The 15,507-nt window shown below is 39.5% G+C and overlaps 1 protein-coding gene across 1 annotated transcript; it reads left to right on the top strand.

The window, feature by feature from the left end:
• The first annotated feature begins 496 nt into the window (after positions 1-496).
• On the top strand, positions 497-6,069 carry tppp2 (tubulin polymerization-promoting protein family member 2). Its single transcript, XM_026170414.2, has 4 exons — positions 497-759; positions 1,552-1,743; positions 3,872-4,025; positions 4,877-6,069. Exons 2-4 carry the CDS (start codon positions 1,553-1,555, stop codon positions 5,066-5,068), a joined length of 537 nt encoding a protein of 178 aa, XP_026026199.1. The 5' UTR covers positions 497-759; position 1,552; the 3' UTR covers positions 5,069-6,069.
• The last annotated feature ends 9,438 nt before the right edge of the window (positions 6,070-15,507 follow it).

Here is a 15,507-nt window from a genome sequence, read left to right as displayed (position 1 = left end):
AATCATCTGCACATTTATTGTATTTTTGTGTCAAACTTTGGTGGCATAAAAATTGCTACTGTCCAAAAAATTTCCAGTCATAGGTATAGTTTTGAATCTTCAGGCACGTTATTATGCATTATATTTAATACAGAACCATTATTCTATGTGGTTGATATGACATTGCGAGAGAGAATAGTTATTCTTGTAAAGTGTCAGATTTATGTTGTCACTGGTCTTTGTTCTGTCAAGGGGCACTCTCATCTTTGCTCAAACAAGAAGGCTATTGTGAAAATGACAGCAAGAGCACGACAGATACATATCTGTGAGTTGAATTAAATATTCCAGTCAGAAAAAGAGCATGGTAAAAAATCATTTTGGGTAAAAAACTGAACAGCAAAATGTATTTGTGTACAAGAGAATGTTGGTAAAGGTTTAACTCCACAGAATGTTGTATAACATAACAAAGCCTTGAGCAAGTCTGTGAGAGAGGCAGGAAGCTAATAACAGTGAGCAGACAGAAGAGAGGCTGAGCACCCATGATGTCATTGACTGTGCTTGTCGGTACTCTCTCCCCCTCCCATTGCCTTCCATTTCTCCTTGCCTCTCTGCATCCTTCCATCCTTTACGTAACTGTCAGACAGCCTGGGAGTGGCAGGAAGGAGGAGAGGCAGAAGCGGAGAAAGAAGGAGGAGAGGCAGAAGCGGAGAAAGAGATCAAGCAGCTGTTAGCAATTCCGGATTTGGCTAACTATCCACACGGCATCCTTCCATTTAGCAGGTACAGCTTATATTTTTGTGATTTAGTGCTTTACTGTTGTATCATTTAGTACCTGCAGTGCTGCAGTGAGAGGGCAGTAGAAATAATCTTGAAAAAAAATATATGGAAAGATTACATGTAATAATAGTTTGATGTATATTTTTACACCCACCAGCACTGGTAATTATTATTATTATAATTATTATTTTTTAGGATTATTCGTAAACTGAGATGACGCCATACTAAAATGCATTAGTTTTAAAGTGTTCATTGAAACATTTTCTGTGCTATTTGTTTTTATGGTTATTTTTATATGCAGTGAATATTTAATATAAATTTCATATCAGTGTAGCTCGATCAAAAGCCACATTTGGTAACACTTAACTCATGAATAAGTAAGTGTCAGTGAGTGTGATGGAGAGACGGGGCAGAAGAGAAGGAGAAGGAATGTGTTTGTTCATTCACTATAGACTGAACAGCAGAGAAGCCATTTGGAAATTGAGTTGATTGAATTAAATGGGCTTGAGCGCAGTTTTAGACACACTAGCATAATGATGGATACACAGTAAAAGTGTGTGTGTAAGACAGAGAGAAAATTAGATGCACTATCTTGGCAGCTATGTCTTGGCAGGCCAGCAGCCAGTTAACCTATAGTTATTACTTTAATTTTTTTTTACAAAATGTCTTCACAAAGGATATTTTATCCAAGCTATTTAAGGGCCTTTTTTTAGATTATTATTTTAATCAGGAGAACAAAGTGTTACAATCTTTTGTATTTGAATTGACTAAAAACTGCATGTGTTCATCTGTCAGCATGGCCGAGGGTTCGGTGTCTCTAGAAGAGGTCAAGACTTCCTTCCAGAAGTTTGCAGTCCACGGAGACACAAAAGCTACAGGGAAGGAGATGAACGGCAAGAATTTTGCAAAGCTCTGCAAAGACTGTAACATCACTGATGGGAAGAATGTGACTACCACAGACGTGGACATCGTTTTTAGCAAAGTCAAGTAAGATTTCATTTTGACTTTGCACAGCAAAAACATAATGGTTTGAATGTATGTCACAATGTGGTTATTGGTTTTCAGTAACTGAACAGTCAATTTTTAGTTAGTGACTCTCTGTTGTTTTGGGACTACCTTACAGAATAAACTTCATGATTCATGTAAATGCAAAGGATTTAAGACATCTCATAATCACATTATAGCATTGTAGCATCTACTCATTGCTTGTCCCTTGACAGTATACACTGCTCAAAAAGAAAGGAACACTTTGAAAATGCATCAAATTTCACATCATTGTGTAAATGATCAACCTACAGAGGACTGAATTCAAAGACACCATGAAAGTCAAGGTAAAAAATATGATGTAGTAGTTGAGTCCATTTTGCAAGTTCATTGCAGCAATTATTGTAAGAATGGTACTCAGTAGTTTATTTGTCCCCCATGTGCTTGTATGCACATCTAACAATGTTGGGCTATACTCCTAATGAAACAACAAATGGTATCCTTGGGAAATATGCTACCAGATCTGGACCAAGGCGTCACTGAGCTCTTGGACAGTGTGAGGTCCAACCAGAGAGCATTGGCTGGACAGAAACGTAATGTCCCAGAGGTGTTCTATTGGATGTAAGTCAGGAGAGTGTGAGGTCCAGCCAGTAGTATTGATTCCTTCATCCTCCAGGAACTGCCTGCATACCTTCGCCACATGAGACCGAGCATTGTGTGTGACAGTGGGTCCAAAGATTTCACCTCGATACCTAGTGGCAGTCAGGGTGCTGTTGCCTAGTCTGTCGAGGTCAAGGTGAAGTTTATTTATATAGCACATTTCCAACAGTTCATGCTGCACAGGGTGCTTTAAAAACTAAAATGTAACTAAAATAAGTAAAATGCATGACAATGATGCAATAAAATATGAAAGAAGAGGAATAAAACAGTAAGACATTAAATGCAACTAAAACAACTACAGCTAAGGTGGTTAAAAAAATAAAATAATATATGGGTCAACGTGAGCTAAAAGCCAGTCATTAAAAATGGGTCTTTAAAGATTTAAAATGTTCCATTGTTTGTGGATATCTTATATTTAGAGGCAGACTATTACAAAGTGTGCGACGTGCCACAGAGAAGGCTCTTTTGCCATGAGATTTATGTGTAGACTGTTGGATAACATTAGTTTTGAATTGGACTTCATGTTTCTTTCTGGACCATAAATAAATAGGAACTTAGATAGGTAAGAGGTAGCTTGGCCGTTAAGTGATTTTAAAGCAAAAAGTATGATTTTAAATTGGATCCTGTAAGGAACAGGAAGCCACCAGCATGAAGAGGCCAACACTGGGGTTATATGCTCGAGGTCTTTGCGTCACATCCGTAGATCAGACAATCACTGATCCTCCACTAAAGCAATCATGCTGAGTGATGTTAATTCAATTCAGTTTTAAATAACGCTAAATCACAACAGAATGTTGCCTTAAGGCAAGTTTTATATCGTAAGGTAGAGATCCTACAATACTACAGAGAAAACCCCAACAAATGACCACCTCTGAGCAAATACTTGCCAACAAAGGGAAGGTGTGCACGGGGTGCCTGCCAATCCTGGTATTGTACTGGAAAATTACCAATTAGGCTCTAAGGTGACAGACAGTGCACACAGGGGCCACTAGAGGATGTTGTTTCCTCTCATGGTTCCTCTTCAATCTCATGAAGACTATTTCTGATTGTTTGATCAGACAGGCAGGTATTAATGTGTGATCCTGGAGGAGTTGGAGTACCTGTGGAATCTCTGTAGGATCTAGATATCACCTCATGCTACCAGTAGTAACCCTGACCTTAGTCAAATGGAAAACTAGTGAAACAAAACTCAAAAAAAGATGACGAGAGAAAAAATGTCAGAGGTGTCCATCTGAAAAGGCATTCCAGTTTTGTGGGTTGTGTCATTGTTACCCATCTAGTGCACCTGTTGTTAATTTCATCAACACCAGAGCAGCTGAAACTAATTAACAACAACCTCTGCTGCTTAACTGACCAGATTAATATCCCTGATTAAAAGGTTTTCTGTTCATTATTTTGAGCAGTGTATATTATATTATTCATTTTGTTATTTCTCTCAAAATATAGTTGGCAACACTCTGTGTTTCCTCAGGGCAAAGTCAGCTCGTGTAATCACATTTGAGCAGTTTAACCAGGCCCTGACAGAGTTGGCTCCCAAACGTTTTAAAGGCAAGAACAAGGAAGAGTCACTTCAGCAGCTTTATGGTCTCGTTGTTGGTAAAGAACCTGCCAACATTGGTGTTACTGTGAGTATTAAGTCATAATAAACTCAAAATTTGCTGCTTAGAAGTCGGCAGCAACCAGCTACTACACTTATGCATCCCTTTAAACTTATATATGTAGTAGTAGTTTGACCCTCAACCATACAATTAAATTTAAACTGTAAAACAGATCATCTTAGGTAAAATTTGTTTAAGTGAGATTAATGTATTAACATGTTTTGTTCTCTTGTGTTGCACTTCCTATTACAGCTTGGTAATACAGTGGTAACAGTAGGGTAGCAAGGTGGAAACAAGACTGTAATAATGTGGTAATTTCTACCTTATTACAACTCAATCATCATAGTAATAACCACTTAAATTCCAAGTAATATCATGATAGCAGCAGTGGTTACATGTATTACACTGAAATTTATGTAATTGGATAATAAGTGCCCAAAAACTAGGGGCAAGATTGTGGAAATACACCTCAGTTATAAGGTGATAATGATGCTACCATGATATTACAAGGATAGTAATTGGTTATTACCTTGGTAATTGAGTAGTAATAATGTAGAAATGACCACATTATTATGTTCTTGTTTCCACCTTGTCACCCCACTGTTATCACTTTATTACTGAGCTGGAATAGAAAGTGATACTTGTTTTTGATGACCAAATCTTTGTGTAACTGTTTAGGTCACAAATCAGAAAAAATAGTTGACTGTCAGTGTGTTATTTTGGATCTAAAACTGGATTACCAAAGAAACTCTAGATACAAATCATTGCATCTTGAAAAAGACACTACAATACAGAGTTTTTGTTTTACTGGGTTAAAAGGGGAAAAAATTTAAAAAAAAAAGTTTATTATATCAGTATTCTGTCTTCCATTTTTTTAGAAAGCTACCAAGGCAGCAGCAGTGGACAGATTGACTGACACCTCCAAGTACACTGGTTCACACAAGGAGCGGTTTGATGACACAGGAAAAGGCAAAGGAAAGGCTGGGCGTGAAGACATCCCAGACACCAGTGGTTATGTGGCAGCTTACAAGGGCAGCGGCACTTACGAAGACAAAGTGAAAGAGGCATAACACTGCTAGCCATTATTGTGTTTCACCAATAACTTAGATAGGGGTACTAAACAGAAGTTAATGCCTGTTTTATTTAGTTAAACAAAACAAAGTGGGAATTTCATGATGTATACAGCATGTACAAGTAAAAGTGTTCTGTGTATTTTCTGCTGGAACCAAAAAAGAAACTACATGCTTCATATTGTTACTCTGCTTTGCTATACACTGTGCCTTACTAAACATATAGCCGTTAGTGTGAATACTATGATACATTGCTATGCTCTGTTAATCATAATGCAAAGGATAAAAACATAGCTGGTATCAAGAATGGCGCTATCTCAGTAGCTGCTCTGCGAGCTTTTCATTTTATATTTCAGTGCCTTTGTTACATGACCAATCAGTGCCCATTATTTTCATCATAGTTTCATAGTATGAAATTAATAGTTTTTAACAGTTTATTTAGAAAAATGCAATAGGCATGAAAGAACACAGTGCAACACTCTTTGATTATTAATAAAAACAAAAAAACAAAAAACACCAAGCAGCGAAGAACAAAGAGTTAGATTCTGGTACTGATGAAGCTAAACATATGAATTACTTAAACAGTTTTTTTTTAACTTTCTTTGTAATCATAATGGGACTTTAAATCCTCCTATTACATCTCTTTTCACTATGTTTTGTCTTTTTAAGTTTAATGAATAAAGAATGCCCATTTTCACCATGAATGGAAATGTAATTTAAAAGAAGTGATTGCAAATATCTAAATAAATATCTAAAATGCAAAATTTGATCATACATGGGAAAATAGTTCCTTGTTTTACATGTCCTGTAATGTAACATTAGAAAACAAACAAACGAAAAGTCTGTAGGATCCTTTAAATAACAATTGGAACATATAGTACTCAGGAAGTTATAATACGTACACTACAAATGCAATATAAGTGATATGTAAAATATGTATATTTTACAGCATGTTTCTAGAAGAGTATGCCTGTGTGTTAAATAAAAGCAATATTGAGTAATGTGCTAGTCATTTAAATGTTTGAATAGCAAACAAATACAAATCCATACAAATGCAACACACACACACACACACACACACACACACACACACACACACACACACACACACACACACACACACACACACACCATTCAGCTATCTTAGTGAGGACCTTCATTGACATAATGGTTTCCTAGCCCCCTTACCCTGAACCTAACCATAATCTAATTGTAACCCTGACACTAAAACCACATTTTGAGCCTCAAAAAGCCTTTAAACTTGTGAGGACCAGTGAGTGTGTCCTCACAAGTGACTGTTGGTTCTCACAATATAGTAGAATGCAGCTGTCAGTCCTCACAAAGATAGCTAGACAGGAACACACACACACACACACTCAAAAGCTCTTTGTGAGTTTTCCAGCTCTGTGGAGGTAGAAGACAGGATAAGAGCCTCCAAACCAAATCATTAGAACATAACTTAAGGGCTTCCAGATCCACAGTGTATCCCAAACTATGTTCCAAGACATGTAGGATATAGTAATCAGTGGTAAATGACCAATAACTGTAATCACCTGTAGAATCAAGATTATGTATATAAAACACCCAGCACGCCCCTGCGGGCGGTTTATCCTTCAAGCTCGGGTCCTCTACCAGAGGCCTGGGAGCTTGAGGGTCCTGCGCAGTATCTTAGCTGTTCCCAGGACTGCTCTCTTCTGGATAGAGATCTCCAATGTTATTCCCGGGATCTGCTGGAGCCACTCGCCTAGCTTGGGAGTCACCGCACCTAGTGCTCCGATTACCACGGGGACCACCGTTACCTTCACCCTCCACATCCTGTCGAGCTCTTCTCTGAGCCCTTGGTATTTCTCCAGCTTCTTGTGTTCCTTCTTCCTGATATTGCTGTCATTCGGAACCGCTACATCGATCACTACGGCCGTCTGGGCAGGGATAGCTCAGTAGGTAAAGTGGTCGCCCCATGATCGGAAGGTCGGCGGTTCGAATCCACTTAACGGCTACCCTGAGGTACCCCTGAGCAAGGTACCGTCCCTACACACTGCTCCCCGGGCGCCTGCTTAGTGGGCTGCCCACTGCTTCACTGAGTGAATGGGTCAAATGCAGAGAAAAACAAGTAATTTCCCCATGGGGATCAATAAAGTATCCATTATTATTATTATTATTCTACTGTTTGTCTACCACCACTACGTCCGGTTGGTTAGCCGCCACCATTTTGTCCGTCTGTATCTGGAAGTCCCACAGGATCTTAGCTCGGTCATTCTCCACCACCCTTGGGGGCATCTCCCATTTTGACCTCGGGACTTCCAGGTTATACTCGGCACAGATATTCCTGTACACTATGCTGGCCACTTGGTTATGGCGTTCCATGTATGCCTTGCCTGCTAGCATCTTGCACCCTGCTGTTATGTGCTGGATTGTCTCAGTGGTATCTTTACACAGCCTGCACCTGGGGTCTTGCCTGGTGTGATAGACCCCAGCCTCTATGGATCTTGTACTCAGAGCTTGTTCTTGTGCTGCCATGATTAGTGCCTCTGTGCTGTCTTTCAGTCCAGCTTTGTCCAACCACTGGTAGGATTTCTGGATATCAGCCACCTCCTCTATCTGCCGGTGGTATATACCGTGCAGGGGCCTGTCCTTCCATGATGGTTCCTCGTCTCCCTCCTCTTTCTTGGGTTTCTGCTGCCTGAGGTATTCACTGAGCACTCGGTCAGTTGGGGCCATCTTCCCAATGTATTCTTGGATGTTCGTTGTCTCATCCTGGACTGTGGTGCTGACACTCACCAGTCCCCGGCCCCCTTCCTTCCGCTTAGCGTACAGCCTCAGGGTGCTGGACTTGGGGTGAAACCCTCCATGCATGGTAAGGAGCTTTCTTGTCTTTATGTCAGTGACTTCTATCTCCTCCTTTGGCCAGCCTATTACCCCAGCAGGGTACCTGATCATGGGCAGGGCGTACGTGTTGATGGCCCGGATCTTGTTCTTACCATTCAGCTGACTCTTCAGGACTTGCCTGACCCTCTGCAGGTACTTGGTGGTTGCAGCCTTTCTAGCGGCCTCTTCATGGTTCCCATTCGCCTGCGGGATCCCCAGGTACTTGTAACTGTCCTCTATGTCTGCAATGTTGCCTTCTGGTAGTTCAATCCGCTCAGTTCTGACTACCTTCCCTCTCTTTGTTACCATCCGACTACACTTCTCCAGTCCGAACGACATTCCAATGTCATTGCTGTATAGCCTGGTAGTGTGGATCAGTGAATCGATGTCTCGTTCACTCTTGGCATACAGCTTGATGTCATCCATGTACAGGAGGTGGCTGACAACTGCTCTGTTCCGTAGTCGGTATCCGTAGCCAGTCTTGTTAATGATCTCACTGAGGGGGTTCAGGCCTATGCAGAACAGCAGTGGGGACCGAGCATCTCCTTGGTAGATCCCGCACTTGATGGTGACTTGTGCTATGGGCTTGGAGTTGGCCTCTAGTGTTGTACGCCACATCCCCATTGAGTTCCTGATGAAGGCTCTTAGGGTCCCATTGATCTTGTACAATTCTAGGCATTCCAGTATCCAGCTGTGGGGCATTGAGTCATAGGCCTTCTTGTAATCAATCCAGGCAGTGCACAGGTTGGTCAGTCTGGTCTTGCAGTCTCGGCTGACTGTTCTGTCTACCAGTAGCTGGTGTTTTGCGCTGCTGGTATTCTTGCCAATTCCTTTCTGTGTCCGGCTCATGTATTGACCCATGTGCCTGTTCATCTTAGCCGATATGATGCCTGACAGGAGCTTCCATGTAGTACTGAGGCAGGTTATTGGTCGGTAGTTGGAGGGGACCGGTCCCTTCTTGGGGTCCTTGGGGATCAGGACCGTCCGACCTTCGGTTAGCCATTCTAGGTGTCTCTCGTTAACTAGCAGCTGGTTCATTTGTGCTGCCAGACGCTTGTGGAGTGCAGTCAGCTTCTTTAGCCAGTAGGCGTGAACCATGTCAGGCCCTGGTGCTGTCCAACTCTTCATACTGGAGACCCTTTCTTGGATATCTGCCACTGTGATGGTTACTGGACCCTGTTCAGGGAGGTCGCTGTGGTCTGCCCTCAGATCCACTAGCCACTGAGCATTGCCGTTATGGGTTGCGTCCTTCTCCCATATGCTCTTCCAGTATTGCTCCGTCTCCAGCCTTGGTGGTGCTGTTCTCTTATTATTATTGTTCCCTTGCCACTGAGAGTACACCTTTGCTTGTTCTGTGGAGAACAGCTGGTTTATTCTCCTGCCTTCTATCTCTCTGGTGTACCTCCTCAAGCGGCTGTGAGTCTTTGCTTGGCAGTTTCCAAGGCCTCAGGTATGGACAGCTTGCTGTATTTCTTATGCACCTTCTTTGTCGCACCTTTCTGCAACTCCGTTAGTTGGCTAACCTCCCTCCGTGCTACTTTGATCTTGCCCTCTAGCCTCCTTCTCCATGGAGGGTACTGCCCCTTGTGGCTGTTCAACTTGTAGCCAAGCATCTCACTGATCACTGCTGCCGTATTGTAGATCAGCTTGTTAGTGTCGGTAATCGTGGTTGTAGGTATTGTCCTTAGGGTATATATACACCCAGCACGCCCCTGCGGGCGGTTTATCCTTCAAGCTCGGGTCCTCTACCAGAGGCCTGGGAGCTTGAGGGTCCTGCGCAGTATCTTAGCTGTTCCCAGGACTGCGCTCTTCTGGACAGAGATCTCCAATGTTGTTCCCGGGATCTGCTGGAGCCACTCGCCTAGCTTGGGAGTCACCGCACCTAGTGCTCCGATTACCACGGGGACCACCGTTACCTTCACCCTCCACATCCTCTCAAGCTCTTCTCTGAGCCCTTGGTATTTCTCCAGCTTCTCGTGTTCCTTCTTCCTGATATTGCTGTCATTCGGAACCGCTACATCGATCACTACGGCCGTCTGGGACAGATATATATCACTCACGACCCATGTTTGGTCTTTATTGGACCTATTTCTTAAGGATGCGACTTTCAGATACTGTTCACCTGCTTTTGATTTCCTGCCTGCTCTTTCTTCTTCTGTCTTCCATTTGTCCAGTTTCCTAAGAGTCTTTTTTTTTTTTTTTTTTTGGAAAAACATGCTGAAATATGCCACATTTTTAGCTAATAGTTCTTTGGTGCAAAAATACTATTTTAGTCATTTCATGCCATTTTATTCTACATTTTATGTGGATTTCCTGTAACTGAATGAGAGAGTTTTGTAACAGGCTGTTGGTAAAATTCCTAAACATCCAATTAAAAATTGCTTCTTTGTCAAGTTGTTGGTTGTACAGTGTAGGGACCGTTACTCAAAAAGTAATACATTGTAAATTACTTGTTACTCTAAAAGTAGTGTAGTAAGTCACTTACTCACCAGACAAAGTCATATGTTACACTTCTCATAACATTACTTTCTTGCTAACTTGTAATAAAACCAACAACTCATTATCACATAATTACTAATTAAAATCATAATCCTTAGGCTACAGTCCCTATGATACAAATCCCTATTATAACACAAGTAACGACATATCTCGACGACTTTATGTAATTAATTACTGAATTACAGTATGAATCGAAAATGTAATGTGATTACAACCAACACTGGTTTTGTAAAAGCAACACAACCTTTTTCATGCTTTATTCATTTATAGGTCAGTATTTGGCTTAACAAACAAAAAACATATTTCTGAATATGGTCAGGTGCAAGTGCTGGACTGAAAATAAGTGAAAAGGAAGCCAATGTTCAAGGAATATTTTTGAAAGAACTTTAGAAAATCCAAGAGAACGACTGCTCAAGATCATTTTACAAATTGAAAGAAAATGCAGAAAATGCAGGATGGAAGCCACATATAAAGACATTTATTTGTTTCTAGTTGCTTCCTAGAAAGACTGATAGGTACAAATAATTGAAAGTACAAACCTTGTCTAGTTCTTGAATATTATTTAACATGTAAAGTTGGAGCTGCATCTTTTATAATATAAGTGGGGAAAAATGCGCTGAACTGCATCCAAATAATGGCTATGAGTACCTTCCTGGCATGCAAAGCCTGTTGATGTGAGAACATAATTTGAATAAACAGGGTTTGGTGTTTTCAGACTTTGGCATAAGTGGCCACTTATAATTTTCCATAGAAGTATGTAAACGTGTGCAAGGGTTTAGATAAAACAATGAAAATACATGGATTCTTAGTCAAATTAAATTCTTTGCAATATACTCATAGCAACTCTCCGTGAAATAGTCTCCTACATCAGAATGGGTGAGGAAATACAAGAAAAATACTTGTGGTTCAATACTACCACAATGTAGGGACAAAAAACACAAACAAACAAAAAACAGAGTGAACAGATGAACCAGTTGAAACAGTTGAGTCCAGCAAGTCAAGATGCTGCAGAGATGCAACAATACTGTGTAATTATAATTTTGTGCATGTTTTCCCACTTAACTTAAGACATGCATTCAGAATTACGATGTGTTAAAAGTGATATGTAAATATTATCTTTTTCTGACTTGGTAAACTTGCCATTGTGACTTTTACAGAAAAGTGACCAAGATTGGCAACTACACATGAAGTTGACACATTAAGATGCCATCAGATAAATAGAAAGGAGTGCAGGTCTGAAGAAGTCTATAGTGAAACTAGTACATGAAAGATCCAAAGAAGTGTACTTCATATAATTACAAAGCACTTATTTGTCCTCCTTGTTTTCCTTTTGAAGAAATATACCATGTGGTACATAATTCTATACAGTATAACTGGTATAATTACAGTCTCAGGGGTCATTATATCCTCCCTTAGTTATGCTGCAATAGACATAGGCTGCCGGGGGATTCCCATGATGCATTGAGTTTTTCCTTTCCAGTCACCTTTCTCACTCACTATGTATTAACAGACCTCTCTGCATTGAATCATATCTGTTATTAACCCCTGTCTCTCTTCCACAGCATGTCTTTTATCCTGTTTTCCTTCTCTCACCCCAACTGGTCGCAGCAGATGGCCCCGCCCCTCCCTGAGCCTGGTTCTGCCGGAGGTTTCTTCCTGTTAAAAGGGAGTTTTTCCTTCCCACTGTTGCCAAAGTGCTTGCTCATAGGGGGTCATATGATTGTTGGGTTTTTCTCTGTATCTATGAAGCACCTTGAGTCGACTTATGTTGTGATTTGGCGCTATATAAATAAAATTGAATTGAATTGAATTGAATTATATGTGAAAAACAATGTGCAGCAATTTTATTTTTTTTCTTGAGTTTTTGAGTTCTGCTGAGATTGTCGAGAAGACTAACACATGCAAGCCAAATCATTACAGAATTCCCTTGGTGTTTCAGGGCTTTAACACTGTTGAACTGTAACCAAATTAATGGCCAAAGGTAATCTAGAACCTGTATGCAGATAATTTGAATAAAGATGATGTTTCTTAGCTTTTGTAGTGCCAAGATTTAAATTATAGTTTCCATGGAAAGTTTTAGAAGCATGGGGATAAAAATGCAGAAGAATATAATGAAAATAAATTTAAGTGAAATTTATATTCTTGAATGTATATTTTCTGTCTTCCCTGACTATACGCCCGCTCCTTCTTTAGCAACACAGAGGTTGATTGAGCAGATGAGTGGCCATATTAGAAGAAAAACTCCTAAAAACATGGACAATCAAGAAAAGACCATTTTAGAAATGTTTTTAAGTTTCTGTTACAAGAAAAAGAGAATGTAGGGGTTTATGATGATGATGTCATGATTGAACATATCCGTTGGGATACAAGAAACTGTTTGTCTATTTGGCACATAGATGATGTTTTAAATTAAGTCACTTCTCATCCAGTCCTCTTTTGCTTTATTTCCAGTCCTAACCCTGTTATGCCTAATTTACCATCACAGTATGGTAGATTTCACATATTGTATCTCAGTATTAGGGCTGTTCGATATAAAGATATATATCGGATGACGATAAAAAAAACATCTATTGTTTCATTTTACGCTATTGTTTGTTTCGTGGTGTCGCAAAATAAACTGTTTACGGCATTATTTTTTCATCGTTTTGATGGTCACTGTAGTGGCTATATTAATTTCTTAAAGTTCTCTCTTTCTCTCATATTTAATATAACCACACTACAGACGGACAAGCGCCTATTTTTATACGTTTACATTAGCAGCAATGACGGTAAAACCATCAGGTGTCTGCTTGTTTATTTTCCACATAAACCTTTCACAATAAAGCTCAAGATCCTGTTGAGACTTTTCAAGATAAATTAAATCACGTGAAAGAGTATGCGGAGCAATTACGGATGAGAAGCAAAAAATAGCCGTGAGGTGCTAAAAAATAAACCTTAGACTCAAACGTTAGAACAGGCTTTTCCCCGCAGCACGCCGTGTAATAAATACTCACAAAGAAAACGGCGGCTGTTACAACTTATGTCTGAAAATGTATAGTTTCATCTGTAAAATCACTCAACTGCAGGTACACGATGCCCAAATGGAAACGCTTCATGCAAGTCGAGCTGCCCTAGATTCACAAAATTTACAGAAAATATTAAAATTTGGTGATTTATATCGTTATCGGGATGGTAGATGTTTTATATTTGCATATGAGATTTTGGTCATATCGCACAGCCCTACTCAGTATCATATCACACTGGCCCAATAAGTTTACCTTTCGAGATCTGTGAAACACTTCTTTTGCCTCAAATCATTTGGCTACATAGCTGCTCTGCTGCAACTCGTTGTAGCATTCCTTTTAGTATTTGCACAATAAATTATATATCTGAATGTACTTATTATTGCTTTGGATTCCATCATAGTAGCCCAGTATCCACATACATATCCATCTATTGTAGTTATTTATTCTATTTTTCTAGTAGTAATAATACAGAATACAGACTACTATGTAGTTTTTGTATTAATTTTTTAATCAACATATCACTATGTCACAATCACGTCTACTTGAATACATTTCTTTGGAGTATAAAATATTTGTTTGTATAAGTAAAACAATGCAACAGACCTCAGAATACACATGTGCAATTCTTTTAATTGCAAAATACCAATGGAAGCTCACCTAACATTAAATAACTAAAATACAATGTTGCTGATTTTTCCACACAGCACCCAATTTTTAATGCAACCTAGAGGCTGGCTATTCTTGGGTCAAGTTTTTACTTTGAAAACTAAATGCCAAACAAATAGTACCAAGAATACTAACTATTCAATGCCATGTATTTCTAAAACAAAGGAATTGAAATGCAAATTTTACAAATAAAAGAAAAGTAGCTTCAAGTGTAGCTATGCTGAAAACAATTTGCAAATAAATAATTTCTTGTGAGTTTCCCAGCTCTGCGGAGATAGAAGAGAGCATAGAAACCACCAAGCCAAATCATTAAAGCATAGGTCAAGGGCTGCCAAATACATAGTGTGTTCCTGTCCAATTTCCCAGCTAAGTAGAACACAGTGATCAAAGGTACATAGCCAACAATTGTAGTCATCTGGAATATCAGGACTATATTGAAAGCCCTTCTCTTTACCAAATTGGATCTCTCCCTCTCTCCCTCGCCTGGTGATGGCTGTTTCAGTGCTTTAAGAACTGATATGGAGCAGAACGAGTTGATGATGACGATAAACACAACACAAGTGGTATAAATGCCCATTGTTATGCGATTGCACAAGTATATTTCTGATAAAACAGGCAGGATGGATTGCAACCACATTACACAACAAAAGCTCATCCTGTACCTTAAAGGTTTATACCTGAGATACAACAAGGGATGCACCACTGCAATATAGCGTTCTATGCAGACACTGCACTGAAACTGAACCCTAGCTGTAAATATTGTGTTGATGGCTTTGTATTATTTCGGTATTAAAATAAAAACTTATAATCAATAAGGGTGGCCCCAGGAATCCAAAAAGTAGCTCTGCAAGGACCAAGTGGAACTCAGAGACTTCCATCTGATCTGTCCAGAAGACAGGAGATGATTTCATGAGCCATAGCACCCAGCTGTTAGCAGGCAGAGAGATCAAGACATAAGGAATGACTGCAGAATTAAATAGAAGAGGGTTCAAACAGAAACCACACTCAAAATCTGTGACGTTTTGTTTGCCCGGTGGTAGGTTTTTCATGGTTCCTGTAAATTGTGGTGGAAAAAACAATAAATGTAGTGCAGAGGAGTTCTTTTTAATCATGAGACTGATTTGACAAATGTATAAAACCAGTCATTATGTTTTTGACTATATCACTAAATTTAGTTAAAACAAATCTACAATAAAACACTCAAAGTAAATTTTAAATACACAATGATAAGAAAACACGATCAAACAAAGAATTTAATAAAGTGACAATTGTCTGTTTAATATGTAAACAAAAAGTTATACTGTTAAAAAAAAAAGCTACCTAAGAGAACAATTTCATAATTTGTTATTGCTTTACTGAGTAGATTTCAAAAGATGTAGCATAAAAAAAAGGAAAACTTTGTCC

This window comes from Astatotilapia calliptera, chromosome 6 (assembly GCF_964374335.1).
Source record: "Astatotilapia calliptera chromosome 6, fAstCal68.1, whole genome shotgun sequence".
NCBI lineage: Eukaryota > Metazoa > Chordata > Actinopteri > Cichliformes > Cichlidae > Astatotilapia > Astatotilapia calliptera.
Note: the sequence above shows the minus strand (reverse complement) of the source record. Positions and strands in the feature narration are given on the sequence as shown.

Bases quoted from the DNA above. Each gene is read 5' to 3' on its own strand.
- tppp2 (XM_026170414.2), top strand. From the start codon at position 1,553: ATGGCCGAGGGTTCGGTGTCTCTAGAAGAGGTCAAGACTTCCTTCCAG. The intron at 1,744-3,871 runs GTAAGATTTCAT...GTGTTTCCTCAG, and splicing joins ATCGTTTTTAGCAAAGTCAA to GGCAAAGTCAGCTCGTGTAA. The intron at 4,026-4,876 runs GTGAGTATTAAG...CCATTTTTTTAG, and splicing joins CTGCCAACATTGGTGTTACT to AAAGCTACCAAGGCAGCAGC.